Genomic DNA, 14,753 nt, shown 5'->3' with positions numbered 1-14,753 from the left:
TGCCTTTTTACAGGTCCTGACACGTTTATCCTTAGACCCTCTTCGTGTCTTCACTCAAACATTTACTGAGCCTTCCTTGGTTTTGTAGAACCTTAGATTTTGCGGCGGAACCTGTGTCCAGATAGGAAGCCTACACATGGGTAAGTGAAAACGACTCGGAACAATTCATCGTAAAGCAAAATACCAACATTCCACGCGACGGTGCGTGTGAGTTTTGTACGTTCCCATGAGAGGATGTGTTTGCAAAAGGCGAGCGTTACTTCCTTGGAACCTCGGGCAATTAGAATGAGAAGCAGTGAGCGTTGTGCCGACAGTCCCTGGCTTCAGTCCAGGGGAGCACACCTCATCGGGAGATCACATCTGTCACGGAGATGGGAAAAGGGAAGGTGGTGAATTTCCCACCCCACCCAGCCGTGCGCAGACCTGCCAACATCCTATGTGTTCTCCGCTCCTAGCATGTGCTGGGCAGCGAGGATACCACGATCGCCGCCTTCCCGACACCCCTGTTCGCCTAATCCCCTAAAATGACAAGGATTAGCAGAGCATCAAGTGCATAAAGGGGGAAGCATAAGGGAGATAAAAAGACCTTTTCAGTCCCACCCCAGTAGATAAGCTTTACGGAAACAAGGACTTTATCCGTCTTGCCCATGGCTGTATCCCAGAGCCCAGCACCCAGCCTGACGAGCCAACGATGGCTCTGGCACCCCTGTATTCATTCACCAGGGGCTGAGGAGGGAGGACCACTGTGAGCTGTGCTCCCTGGCTGGACCTCTTACACGGAGCCCTCTGTGGGTGCAGGAAAGGGCCTGTCTTCCATAGGCGCGTCCACTCCTGACACGGCCCTCCGTGCCGCATCACAGCCTCAGCACGTGTGCATGTGTGTGTGCATGTGTGTCCGCTGTCCCTGGGGTCGGCACTGCCAGGGGCCGGGCATAGACAGGCAGGCAGAGAGGATGGGGTATGCTGTTGTTCTCACCGGAAGAAGCCCAGCTGCAGCTCCGGGCGGGTGGGATCAAGATGGTGAGGCGTCCCCAGGGCACTGGGTCCCAGATAGCAAAGCCAGGTGCAAACAGCCCTCAGGGTCGGCCAGCCCTGAGTCAGATGCCCTCTCGGCCCAGAGCCTGCCTGCCAGGATTGCTGCCGCCCCCGCCGCAGCCCCAGGAGTCAGCCGCTCTCCCGCCAGGCCCAGCAGACCCCTCTTCCCGCCCCAACTCCTGCACCCTGAGAGGCAGCTCTGGTGTCGTGGGCCAGGGTCTGGGGGAGATGAAGGTCAGCAGACGGGTGGCCCTGGGCTGGGAGCCGGCTGCCATTTCTTTCCCTGGTGACCTCGGGCAGCTCCCACAACCCCACTGCTTCCCAGCCTCCTCTTTGGCAAAACGAGAGGATGCCGGCCCCTCCTTCACTGTGAGGGGCTAGCATGTGGTGGAAGGGCTGAGCCGCTGCCAGGCTGCCAGACCGTGAAAGCCCCAGGCCCGTTCTCAGCCAGGCCCCACGGCATCCTCTGGAATGATCCAGCCGTGATGCTGACGCTGCTGGGCAGCCCGAGCTCCAGAATGCTTCCAAAGGTACAGCCTCTCTTTCCATAGCTGCGTTTATCCAGCCCTTACCAGGTTCCAGGCCTTCTTCTAAGTGTGTTTATGCACTATCTCATTTGCTTCTCATAGACCTTAAGAGGGGAAATGCAGGTTCAGAGAGATTAAGCAACTTGCCTGAGGTCACACAGCTAGAGACAGGGGAGTCAAGATTTGAACCTGGGTCTGTCTGAGACCAGAGCTCTCGCTCTTGACCACTATTGTTCTGTAAGCCTCTGGTCAGCTCTCGTTCTTTTGCCACCTTCGTGGAAGGCCAGGGCCCTGAGGAAATCTTTCCTCTAGTGCCTAACTCAGTATTTGGCTAGAAGTGTGAGCTCAGAAGGAGGGAGGGAGGGGGGAGGGAAAGAAGGAAGGGAGGCGGCCAGTCCTGCCCTTAGCCACCAGCCTGGACTCAGGCTGGAAGCCCCTTTCCACTGCCCAGCGTGTTGCCCAGGCAGCGAGGCAGTTGCTGGGTCACTGCTGTGCCCTCACTTTTTCTAAAAATACAAACAGACAAGCCCTCCAAGGCCACCAACAGATATCCAGTTGCTCTCTAGGGTCACTGCTGTGTGGCCCGATCCTGCCACCTGACACCTGCTCCCTCTGGGCCCCTGCCTGACAGCTGACCCCGTATCCCTGTGACTGTTTACTGCCAGGCAAAGTCCAGATTTGCAGAGGTGGGAACTCTGAGCCACCGGGCCTGGCCCGGCCCCGCCCGTGCTGAGCTGGGGGACACCCAGGCAGTTTCGGGGTGTTTTCCCTGAAGCCCAGTCCGAGCAAACCCTTCTTGGCTGGGGCTCCGTTCCCATGGCCATCAGCCCCTCCGACCCCTGTGGAGTCTGAGTAGCAGCCGGGTTCAGGGATACAGACACCAGCATCAGAGTCAGGCCCCAGCACTACCCCTAGCAGCTGTATGACCTGCGACCTCTGTTAGCCTCCTGTGAACCTGGGAATAGTAAGATTACAAAGCAGTGACAGTGTTATCCTGTTTTGAAAGGTATATATTACGTACGGAGATAAATCTCATGAGATATGGACTAAAATGTTAACAGTGTCATCTCTAGGCCCTAGGATTTGAGGTGTCCTTGTTCTCTGGGCTTTAACTGCATTTCCTAATTTTTCCTCCAGGAATATACTCAGTGAAAGAAAAAATGTTAGAACAACAACCCACAGTTGGTATTTGGAGTATTCATCTTGACTTGCAAGACAGTTTAAGGAGAAAGTTAATGAAAGCGGGTTTTAAACTTTAAAGGGCTTTGCGAGTGTCGGGGGTTCTTAATACCATTTCCTGCAGGGCATTTTGGCACTGGAACCCCAGGGGTGGGTAGGGAATAGTCCTTCCACCTCCGTACCAGGCAACCCTGGCCTCTCCTTCCTTCCTCACCAGGTCGGAAGGGGAGAGAATGATGGTCCACGTGATGCCTTGGCTAAGGACAGGCACGGCCATGTGGTGCAGTGCCCCAGCCTGCTCTGTGCATGAGTCAGCAGCATTGATTGAGCACCCACTGTGTGCACTGCCCTGCACCCTGTTCTGAGAAGATAGCTCTGTTTGCTTTCCTCAGTCAACAGACGTTTATCGAGCATCCTCTGTTTTGAGGAAGTCAGAGTACAGAGGGCACAGCCCGGGGGTGAGGAGTCTGGGATGAGTTACAGAAAGAGGTGGGTGCCTTGTGAGAGAGACAGATGAAGTGGGAAACAGGAGACCACCCACTTGGGGAGTTTGGAGGAGAATTTGTGGGCTTGTATGCCGTCTCAGCTCATCTTGAGGGACTAGAAGAGTCCTTCAGGATGTCCTTCCTCTGGAGATCAGAGTCCTGCCTTGGGAACCAGTACCCTAATGGAGAGACGGGTGAAAGTTTCAAAGTGGGTGTTCATATAATACTTGGCAGGTCCAGTACAAAATGAACCTGAGGGCCCCTAGTTCAAACTGTATTAGGAGGGACTACCCTGGTGGTCCAGTGGTTAAGACTTCACGTTCCCAATCCAGGGGGCACGGGTTTGATCCCTGGTCAAGGAACTAAGATCCTGCATCCCGCACGGCAGCGGAAAAAAAAAAAAAGAAAAAAAAGTATGAAGAATTTTAAGATGGTAATGGCATTAAACCAAGCACGGGCCCTTTCTTGGTGCTGACCCTTCTGAGCAGGCCCCTTGAAGCCAGCCCAGTCTGCTAGTAAGTGCAGGGAAAAGGTTTAAGGATTTCTGTCACCAAGAGGACCACCACCCTTGGGAAACGCAGTGACTCTTCACTGCATCTTGGGTTAAGGTTGGCCTCCAGAGGTGAGATAACCTGCCAGATCTGGTTCTGTACTTAGCTCTTCCTGTTGGTGGCCAGTGGCATTTTCTGCCTCTCTTAAATAATGGTGCCAGAAAGGCCAGAGGCTCCTAGCTCCTTTCCCAAGTGCCAGGACTGGGGAGCAGCAAAGAACACAAACACAGATGCCTTCCATGGTGGAAGTGGCAGGAAATTCTTCTAATGGGAAATGCCGGCCTCACTTTAAGGTGTTCAGCCCCAAACCAACCGTGCACACTTCTGTTTGCCAGCAGGGCATCAGTTTCAGCCCTGTGCCCGACCCTCTTTTTTACCAAAGAGGAAACCGAGAACCAGAGAAGGCAGGGGACCCGTCCAAGGTCACATGACCAGCCAGTGCTGAAACAGGAACCCAGGTTCCTGAACTCCCACCAAGTGCCCTTCCCGCAAAGGAGCCCTACACATTGGACTGTGGGTGCCAGGCTCAGGGGCTGCCCTCCGCAGTGGTCTTCAGACCTCCAGGACTCTGCTCTCCTGAGGCAACCCCTGCCGCCCACTGGAGGACGCTGTCGGCTGGGCTCTAGCGGTGTGGAGAGGAGTTGAGGTCCGGATGCTCGCTGCCCTTTCACCCTTAATCTGAGCAGATGGTGGAATTGCCGGGGATGGAGAGGGCCCACACTAGCGTCTGAGGAAAACAAGGCCAGAAGTGCCTGCGGGCAGTTTCTAACCTGCTACCGAAACCTGTCAGGGGAGGAGGCTCAGCCCCTTCACGTGTGGGAGCTGTGTCAGGGTTAAAGGGTGCCGGAGTAGAACCCTGATCTGGGTCAACAGCAGGACTAGGAGAGTCGGGTGGAGACGCTGGCGACCAGGAAGGGGTGCAAACGTGGAGGCCTGGGTCCCTGCGAAGCTGCCCCACTTCAGGGAGCAGGGCGGAGCCCCAGGGAAAGCAGCGGCCTAACCCACAGTGAAGCCCCCAGGCAGGAACAGCTGCAGTCACCAGTTAGCAGCAGAAAGTGCCCGAGGACCTCAGATGTTTACGTCGTACAGGACAGAATGTTTGCGCATGTGTCATCGCGTAGAACTTGCACGGCCTAAGGACACAAGCTGAGGCTGCATTTTAAGGATGAGCGAATGAGCACAGAGGAGTGAAGTCACTTCCTGAAGACCATCTGACAAGTTAAGTCCTGGAACTGAGAGAGAAGCCAGATTTCCTGTCTTAGTCTCGGCTCCTTGCTCTGGCCTCTGGCTGGTCTCCACCTCACCACCTCCTTCCAGCACCACACCCCGGGCCACGGGCAGAGGCAGCGGGAGGGTCTGGCGTGTGTCTGCAGAGTCTTGATGGGACATCCTGTCCCTGTGTTGGGAACGTCCTCTGCACCCCTCCTTGCCGCCAACCTGGGAGTCTCCTCCCATCAGGGATGCTTTCGCCCCACGAGGCCTTCAGGCCTTCAGTGACACCTTCCGCCTGATGACTAGTCTGTTCTCATGTTGGACTATGAATTCCTTTAGGGTCAGAAACTTGGCATGAGGCTGCCACTTATGGACAAGCAGAAGTGGTTTAGTTAATGAAGCGGGGGTGACCTGCCCAGGCCCACCCTTTAGACATGAAACGGCAGCTACTGTCATCCGTTTCCCAAAGCACTGTGCCTTCTACCTTCCCTGGTCCTTGCACATGTTGGAAACACAGGCAGGCCTCCCCTTTAAAACCATCCCGAATTAACTTAGAAGGAGCACAGTGGGGGAGGGCTAGGGAGGGGAGATCCATTCTGCAAATGGACTCCCCACAGACTCCTTTAAATGGCGCGCTTGGTGGCTAGTTTTCTAATCTTAGACTGAGGAAAGTCTTTCTAAGCATGATGTGAAATCCAGAACTCGTAAAGGATCAGTGAATTTGATTTTGCATAAAAATGAAAGCTATTTGAATACAAGATAGTAACAACAACAGCATATACCCCCACAGCACTTTTTTCATGCTAAGCACTGTGCCGGACCCTTTCTACACGTTTAACTCATTTCATTCTCATAAAAGCCCGTGAACCCGAGGTTCAGTAACTGAATCTTGGTCACCGAGCTGGTAAATTAGAGACCAACGAGGATTACCTAGCCGTCTGCCTTCAGATTCTGTGCCGTAGCCACTCCCCACACTGCCACACAACGTCAAATGTCAGAGGACAAAGACAAGTGAGGAAAAATTGCAACACGTAGGGCAAAGGACTGATTTCCCTGCTTTACACAGAGGTCTTTAAAGAGAACCAATAGAAAAATAGAGAATATGGACAAACGAGCACTGAAGAATAATCACAAATAGCTGTATCGTGTGTGTGTGTGTGTGTGTGTGTGTGTGTGTGGTGTGTCCTTTTAGATTGGCAAAGATTTAAGAGACATCATTCTCAGTGTTGGTGAATGTGGATAAACAAGCATTTTCACACGCTTGGTAGGAACGTAAATTATTACCCAAATTTACTACAGTCTTTTTTTGAAGCACAATTTGGCAATTATCTATTAAAATTTAAAATATTCTTATCCATTTACCTAATAAGTCCACTGCTAGGAGTTTCTCCCACAGAAAATGTTCCCCAAAGTGCAAACAGACAAGATATTCACTGCATCATTGTTGGGAATGTAAAAAAATTGGAAATGACCCAACTTCTAACGCATGACATGTTAGCTAAATAAATCAGGCTACATCCACACAATGAAATACTATGTATGTCTTTAAAAAGATTGAGGTAGGACTTCCCTGGTGGCGCAGTGGTTAAGAATCCACCTGCCAATGCAGGGGACGCGGGTTCGAGCCCTGGTCCGGGAAGATCCCACATGCCACAGAGCAACTAAGCCCAAGCTCCACAACTAGTGAGCCTGTGCTCTGGAGCCCACAAGCCACAACTACTGAGCCTGTGAGCCACAACTACTGAAGCCCATGTGCCTAGAGCCCATGCTCAGCAACAAGAGAAGCCACCACAATGAGAAGCCTGTGCACCACAACGAACAGTATACCCCGCTTGCTGCAACTAGAGAAAGCCCGTGTGCAGCAACAAAGACCCCACACAGCCAAAAATAAATAAATAAATAAACAAACAAATAAATAAATGTATTTAAAAAAAAAGTTTAAAAAGATTGAGGTAGATGTGGGATCCCATGCATAGATGTGGGAAGATATAGACAATGTAATATGAAATGTATTTAAAGGGGAAAAGTCATTATGAATATAATATGATATTTTCAATTGAAGTATGGTTGACTTACAGTGTTGTGTTAGTTTCAGGTGTACAGCAAAGCGATTCAGATAAATATAGATACACACACACACATTCTTTTTCAAATTCTTTGCCATTATAGGTTATTACAAGACACTGAGTATAGTTCCTTGTGCTATACAGTAGGTCCTTGTTGTTTATTTTATATATAGTAGTGTGTATATGTTAATCCCAAATTCCTAATTTATCCCTCCCCCCCCTCCCTTTTGGTAATCGTAAGTTTGTTCTCGGTGTCTGTGAGTCTATTTCTCTTTTGTAAATAAGTTCGTTTGTATCATATTTTAGATTCCACCTATAAGTTATATCATATGGTATTTGTCTTTGCCTGGCTTACTTCACTTAGTGTGATAATCTCTAGGTCCATCCATGTTGCTGCAAATGGCATTATTTCATTCTTTCTATGGATGAGTAGTATTACATTGTGTGTGTGTGTGTGTGTGTGTGTGTGTGTGTGTGTCTTTACACCTATATACCACATCTTCTTTATCCAGTCATCTGTTGATGGACATTTGGGTTGCTTCCGTGTCTTGGCTATTGTAAATAGTGCTGCTATGAACATTGGGGTGCATCTATCTTCTCAAATTAGAGTTTTCCTCTTTTCTGGATATATGCCCAGGAGTGGGATTGCTGGGTCGTATGGTAGCTCTATTTTTAGTTTTTTAAGGAAGCTCCATACTGTTTTCCATAGTGGCTGCACCAACTTACATTTCCACCAGCAGTGTTGGAGGGTTCTTTTTTCTCCACATTCTCACCAACACTTGTTATTTCTTGTCTTTTTGATGATGGCCATTCTAACAGGTATGAGGTAATACCTCATTGTAGTTTTGATTTGCATTTTTCTAATAAATAGTGATGTTGAGCATCTTTTCATGTGCCTGTTGGCCACCTGTATGTCTTCTTTGGAGAAATGTCTATTTAGATCTTCTGCCCATTTTTTGATTGGGTTGTTTTTTTGATATTGGGCCGTATGAGCTGTTTATAAGATATGATCTTTTTTTTTTTTTTTTTTTTTTTTTTTGCGGTATGCGGGCCTCTCACTGTTGTGGTCTCTCCCGTTGCGGAGTACAGGCTCCGGACGCGCAGGCTCAGCGGCCATGGCTCACGGGCCTAGTCGCTCTGCGGCAAGTGGGATCTTCCCAGACTGGGGCACGAACCCGTGTCCCCTGCATCGGCAGGCGGACTCTCAACCACTGCGCCACGAGGGAAGCCCAAGATATGATCTTTATTATTTATTTTATTTATTTTTCTGGCTGCACCAAATGGCGTGCAGAACTTCCCCTACCAGGGATCGAACCCAGGCCCCCTGCATTGGGAGCGCGGAGTCTTACCCACTGGACCACCAGGGAAGTCCAAGATATGATCTTATATTGGTAAAAACTAAGCGAAATATGCAGAGTATCTATTTTATACTACTGTGTGTTAGTGTAAGCATAGTATAAAATATGGAAGGAATTTATCTCACAGTAAGGACTTTCCCTTTCTAAATTATATATTTTCTCAATTTCAATTTTTGACAACTAACACGTCTTTTTTTGTGTGTGTGTCATGCTTTATTTTAGATGAGCACAGAGAAAATAGGTAACAACTAGGCAAGGCAACTATAGTTATTATAGAGTAAAAAGTGGTTGATGAAAAAAATGGTTGAAATAACTAATTGTAGGGTACAGTGAAGATTTGACCTAGGTGTGCTAAAAACAGTAAAATATGAAAACCTCATTCCTTTACGATTCCAATGCCAGACATTAAATGCAAACTGTGGTCATTCCAAGTATCTACAGGAGCTTAACCTGGTGTTGATGACTGAATCTTACTTAAAATTTCTAAATTCTGTCTTAATAAGTGTGTAAATTATTGTTGCATTTCTGCTTAAGTTTGAGTGCAAGTGAGCTCTGTGGAATCAGCGGCATTATCTCCAACACAGAACTTAGGGTCTACGCTATGAACACAGCAGGTACTCAATAAATGCTTATTACTTTGTAGACAACGTACTTTCAGGGTGGTGAATTCACTCGTTTTTCTTTTCTCTGCCTGACTATGGAGCCTCCAGTAGCTCCTCAATAAAAGGGGAAGGAGCAATAGAATACCTGCACATCCTTCTTTTATAATCAGGAAAAACATAATGAAGATTAAGAATACAATAAATAAATAGCAGAACAACACCCTCTCCTGGATATTCATTTATTCTATAAGCAGGTTCCAGGTGCCCCGGCTGAGTCCCGGGCACTGATGCTAGATGTTGGGGCTGCAGAGACTGAGGAACACAGCTCCTGCCCTCAGGGAACTTCTTCTCTACTGGCGGAGACAGATGGAAGATCTAGGGGGAGCCCTCAGGCCTGGAAGGTGCCAGGGCGGGGAGAAGCGTGTTCCAGGCTTAGTTCTCCTGGGGTGAAGGAGGAGCCAGAATCTCAGGGAGGGAGCAGCGGGCTCAAGCTCAGGACCCGAGGGGTCCTTGGGCGTGGATGCAAGATGGCAGGTTGTAGGTGAGGCAGGAGAGGTGCGGGCGTGTGGGGCAGGCTGGGCGGTCCCATAAGGTCCTCAGACTTTATCCTGGAGCCCCGGGGAACAGTGAGAAGTGATAGCCTTACATTTTATTTTTCAATTAATTAATTTGTTTTTTACTTTTGGCTGCGTTGGGTCTTCGTTGCTGCGCACAGACTCTCTCTAGTGGCGGCGAGCGGGGGCTACTGTTGGTTGCGGTGTGCCGGCTCTAGGCGCGTGGGCTTCAGTAGTTGCGGCACGCAGGCTCAGTAGTTGTGGCGCATGGGCTTAGTTACTCCGCGGCACGTGGGATCTTCCCGGACCAGGGCTCGAACCAGTGTCCCCCTGCATTGGCAGGCAGATTCTTAACCACTGCGCCACCAGGGAAGCCCTCCTTACATTTTAGAAGGATCACCACGAAGGCAGCACCAGGTTGGACAGGTTGGACGGGAGGGCAGAGTCAGGAGTCCGGGAGACAGGGCGGGGCGGCGGGAATGGGAGTGGAATGCGGGAAGCTGCTGAATGATGGAGGCGGAGGGTGTGGGAAAGGGAGGGGTAAGGATGACCCCTGGGTTTCTGGTTGAACCCGCAGTCTGGAATCTCACCTGCAGCAGTGCAGCCCTATAGGATTCAGCTCATGAACGGCTTTGCAGGAGCGCGGCTCTGCAGCAGGCGAGGGGCGCCTATCTGCCTGGTGCCGAGGACAGCGGTCTAGCAGGGTCACCGCGCCGGGGCATCTCGGAGTCCCCACCACCCAGGGCAGCACCACTTCCGATCAGGCGGCGAATTGTGCGTCGCGACCCAGAGCATGGGGGAGGCGTGATGGCCCCCGGGTCCTCTGGCTCTTGCCTGGATGTCAGGGCCCCGCTCCTTCCCATGGTTTTTGTGAACCAACAGCAGAGGCAGCTTTACGTCCTGCGGGCTGATGGGGCCCCAGCCCTCAGCAAGGTCCCAGCGGCACTGCGCCTAGATTTCACAACTCCCTGCAGCGTCACCCCTCACCTCCTGCCTGCTGACAGCACTCCGCTGGGGCAGAAACGGCCCTGCACGTTCACCACGCCACCCCCGCACACGTCAGCCGTGTGAGGGCTGACTCTCCTGATGCAACGGTCCCTGCTCTCTCCCAGCCGCAGCTGCAGAGAACCCCCTGCCCAGGACTGAAGGCTGGCTCATCTGCTGCCTTGGCCAGAGGGTCGGGGGCAATTCTGCTTGCAGAAGCCTCTGGAAGGGCAGCGCTTATCAGAGCTCCGTAGAGCTGGTCTTAAACCAGAGGGCGCTGGGCTGAGCCCCGAGTCCCTGGAGGGATGGTGTCTGCTGTGGACAGACGTCACGGAGGGAGCAGTCGGGCGTCACCGGGCTGGCCTTTTTCCCCAGGTCCCTCCTCGTGTCTTATCTCATGGTGCGGCTGGGCTGGGGGCGCTGCCAGGCTTCGTGGGGGCAGGGCCTGGGCGTCATGTTAACGCAAGAGCTTTCTGAGAGCCGGAACCAGCTAACGGCAGGTGCGCTCTGTGAAATAAGCTGGCAGTTTTGAGCAGAGAAACCCCCCCCATTTTGGCCAAGTCACCCCTCACTCCTCCTGCTCTACTCATCCCTCCAACTGTCTAAAATCTAGGCCAGGCTGTAGCCAAAATGCATATCTTGTTTGCATTCTTGTTGCGTTCTTGCAAGAATCTATAACGGATAAAAATGTGGACTTTGAACTCAGAGTGGGGTCAGGCCTGGCTTTCCTACTTGCCCGCCTGGTGACCTTGGACAAGCTGGGTTCCCTGAGGCTTAGTTTCCTGAAGATGGGGACAAATAATTGTCCCTACCTCACTGGACTGCTGTGCAGATGAAAAGGGAAAATACATGTAAAATAGTGCAGTACCTGTGGGATCATACAGAGATGTTACTACCAATGATAATTACTATCATTGCTGGAGGTATCCAGCTTTTTGGCTTTTTTCACCATTTCTAGAAACTCTATTTTGTTAGTTTGTTAATATTTCAAGTTTATTTTGATAGTCTCTGTTCTTCCTCTGTCCTTTCAATCTTCTTCTTTATGCCTTTAAGCATGTTAGTAATTCTAAGTCTGTACAATTCCGTGTGTGTTTTACACTTAGAGCACACCTCAACTGGATATTTATATGCAAAAGGCTGAACTTGGACCCTGGTCTCACATCATATACAGAAATTAACTCAAAATAGAATATAGACCTAAATTAAAGAATTAAAACTGTAAAACACTTAGAAGAAAATATAGGAGTAAATCTTCGTGACCTTGGGTTAGAAGGTGTTTTTTATAGAAACGACGCCAAAAACATAAGTGATAAGAGAAAAATTAATTGGACTTCATCAAAATTAAAAACTTTTGGGAATTCCCTGGTGGTCCAGTGGTTAGGACTCTGTGCTTCCACCGCAGGGGGCATGGGTTCAATCCCTGGTCGGGGAACTAAGATCCCAAATGCCTCGCAGCGTGGCCAAAATAAATAAATAAATAAATAAATGAAGCATTAAAAATTTTTTTTGTTTGTTTCAAATGACACCATCAAGAAAATGAAAAGAGAACTCATGGAGTGGGAGAAAATATTTACAAATCATATATCCGATAAGGGATTAATATCCAGAATATATAAAGAACTCTTATAACCCAATAAATAAGACAAAACCCCTAATTTAAAATGGCCGTTTTCTTTAAAAGCTACATGAACAGCTGATAAGCACATGAAAAGATGCTCAACATAATTAGTCATCATAAGTTATCACTGCAAATCAATGAGACACCATTTCACACCCACTAGAATGGCTACAATAAAAATGATTGAAATACCAACCGTTGATGAGGATGTGCAGAAACCGGAGCTCACACTGCTCGTGGGAATGTAAAATGGTGGAACCACTTCGGACTGCTTGGCGGTTCTCCAAAGCCTAAACAGAGAGCTACCATATAACCCAGCAATTCCACTCCTAGATGTCCACCCAAGAGAAATGAAAACGTTTGTCCACATGCAAACTTGTACACAAATGTTCATAGCAGCACTGTGTTCATAATAGCTGTAGTAGAAACAACCCAGACGTCCATCAGTCAGGGAACAGATAAATCAGATGTAGAATGTACATACAAGGGAATGTTACTTGGCCATAAAAAGGAATGGGGTTCTGATACAGGCCATGACGTGATGAACCTTGAAAACATGCTAGGTGTAAGAAGCCAGACATAAAAGACCACGTATTACATCTTTCCATTTATATGAAATGTCTGGAATAGGCAAATCTATTGAGAGAGAAAGTAGAGCAATAGTTGCCAGGGTCGGGAGGAGGGAGGAGTGAGAGGTAAGTGACAACAGGTACAGGGTTTCTTTTAGGCTAACAGAAATGTTCTAAAATTAGGTTCTGGTGCTGGTTGTACAGCTCTCTAAACTGCACACTGTAAACAGGTGAATTTGATGGCATATAAATTATATTCCAAAAATGCTGTTTAAAAAAAGTCATTACAGCCTCTCTTGCCTTCCGAGATGGCCCACACTCTGTCTACGGAGTGTGTATCTCCCTGAATAAAACTTCTTTCTCTTTAAAAACAAAAATCATTTACAGACTCCTTAGCTAATTATGAGAATCAGAACATATTATGGAATGTAGTCAAAATTGTATTAAAGGTAAATGCTGCCAGTATAAGAAATGATGGGGCTTCCCTGGTGGCGCAGTGGTTGAGAGTCCGCCTGCCGCTGCAGGGGGCGCGGGTTCGTGCCCCGGTCTGGGAAGATCCCACATGCCGCGGAGCGGCTGGGCCCGTGAGCCATGGCCTCTGAGCCTGCGCATCCGGAGCCTGTGCTCCGCAACGGGAGAGGCCACAACAGTGAGAGGCCCGTGTACCGCAAAAAAAAAAAAAAAAAAAAAAGAAAGAAATGATGAAAATAAGCAAACCGAAATTCACCTCAGAAAAGTTATGAAAAGAACAGTTAAACACACATAAGGAAAATAGAAAAAAAGAACAAAATTAAGATGATTCCAGAAATTTGTGACATTACAGAGCATAGTGTCAATAGATTTAGTATATAAACCTCTGAGATTGTTTTTTGAAAGAGGAGTATATTGGGAATTCTCTGGCGGTCCAGTGGTTAGGACTCGGCGCTTTCACTGCTGTGGCCCAGGTTCAGTCTCTGGCCGGGGAACTAAGATCCTGCAAGCTATGCAGCATGGCCAAAGAAAAAGTATAATCAACCATTCTCTGTAAGTGTAATCAAGACAAAACAAACAGAAAATACAAGTAGACAAAAGGACAATTGAGAAAGATGTTACAAATGTGGTAGGAGATGATTTTTTTAATGGAAAAAATTAGAAATCTGAGTATCTTAAATATGGCAAATCTTATCAAGATAACTTGTCAGGTTTATTGCCAGCCAGCTTGATGTAACAATTCTATCGTTCATTTGGCAAAATATTAAGGCAAACACTTAGAAAAAAAGACTGAAGAGGGAAGACTTGCCCTACAAAATAACATCTATTAAATAAACAGATCCGTCCACAGATCTTAAGGAAATATCAAAACTTACCCCAGGGAAAGGGATACATTATTCATCGAATAAATTTCAAATAGCTCAAATTGCTAAACGTAAAAAAGAAACAATAAAACCAGAAGACAAGATAATGACCCTTTAATGGGGAAGGATTTTTTCAAACCTTAAAAAAAAAAATACCTGTGACTTCATGTGGCAGAAATCACAAAGAAAAAAATTAATAGATATCAAAAGGTTAAACTTTTCTGCCACATGAAGAACTTCTTAAAAGTAAAAGGCAGGGCTTCCCTGGTGGCGCAGTGGTTGAGAGTCCGCCTGCCGATGCAGGGGACGTGGGTTCGTGCCCCGGTCCAGGAAGATCCCACATGCCGCGGAGCAGCTAGGCCCGTGAGCCATGGCCGCTGAGCCTGCGCGTCCGGAGCCTGTGCTCCGCAACGGGAGAGGCCACAACAGTGAGAGGCCCGCGTACCGCAAAAAAAAAAAAAAAAAAAGTAAAAGGCAAATATTACAAACTTATATCCTGAACAAAGAAAGACACAACACCTATTAAGTATATCTATGATCCCAATTTTCTGAAATAAAACAAAATGGTTTACATACACAGGTAAAAAGTGGACTGCTATACACTAAAATGTTAGCAGTTAGAAGTGGTGAGCTCTTGAGTACTGTCTGGTGCTATCACCTGTGTGACCTTGGGCGAGAC

At 48.5% G+C, this 14,753-nt stretch overlaps 2 protein-coding genes across 2 annotated transcripts in view; one reads left to right on the top strand and one right to left on the bottom strand.

The window, feature by feature from the left end:
- NINJ2 (ninjurin 2) overlaps window positions 1-14,753 on the bottom strand; it is a 70,019-nt gene that overhangs the window by 8,517 nt on the left and 46,749 nt on the right.
- Window positions 1-14,753, top strand: part of LOC137202665 (uncharacterized) — a 37,659-nt gene that overhangs the window by 6,657 nt on the left and 16,249 nt on the right. The window contains exon 4 of the mRNA XM_067698581.1: window positions 89-140. Coding sequence (XP_067554682.1) covers window positions 89-140 — 52 coding nt within the window. The remainder of the gene's footprint in view (window positions 1-88; window positions 141-14,753) is intronic.

Source organism: Pseudorca crassidens, chromosome 11 (genome assembly GCF_039906515.1).
Source record: "Pseudorca crassidens isolate mPseCra1 chromosome 11, mPseCra1.hap1, whole genome shotgun sequence".
Taxonomy (NCBI): Eukaryota; Metazoa; Chordata; class Mammalia; order Artiodactyla; family Delphinidae; genus Pseudorca; species Pseudorca crassidens.
Note: the sequence above shows the minus strand (reverse complement) of the source record. Positions and strands in the feature narration are given on the sequence as shown.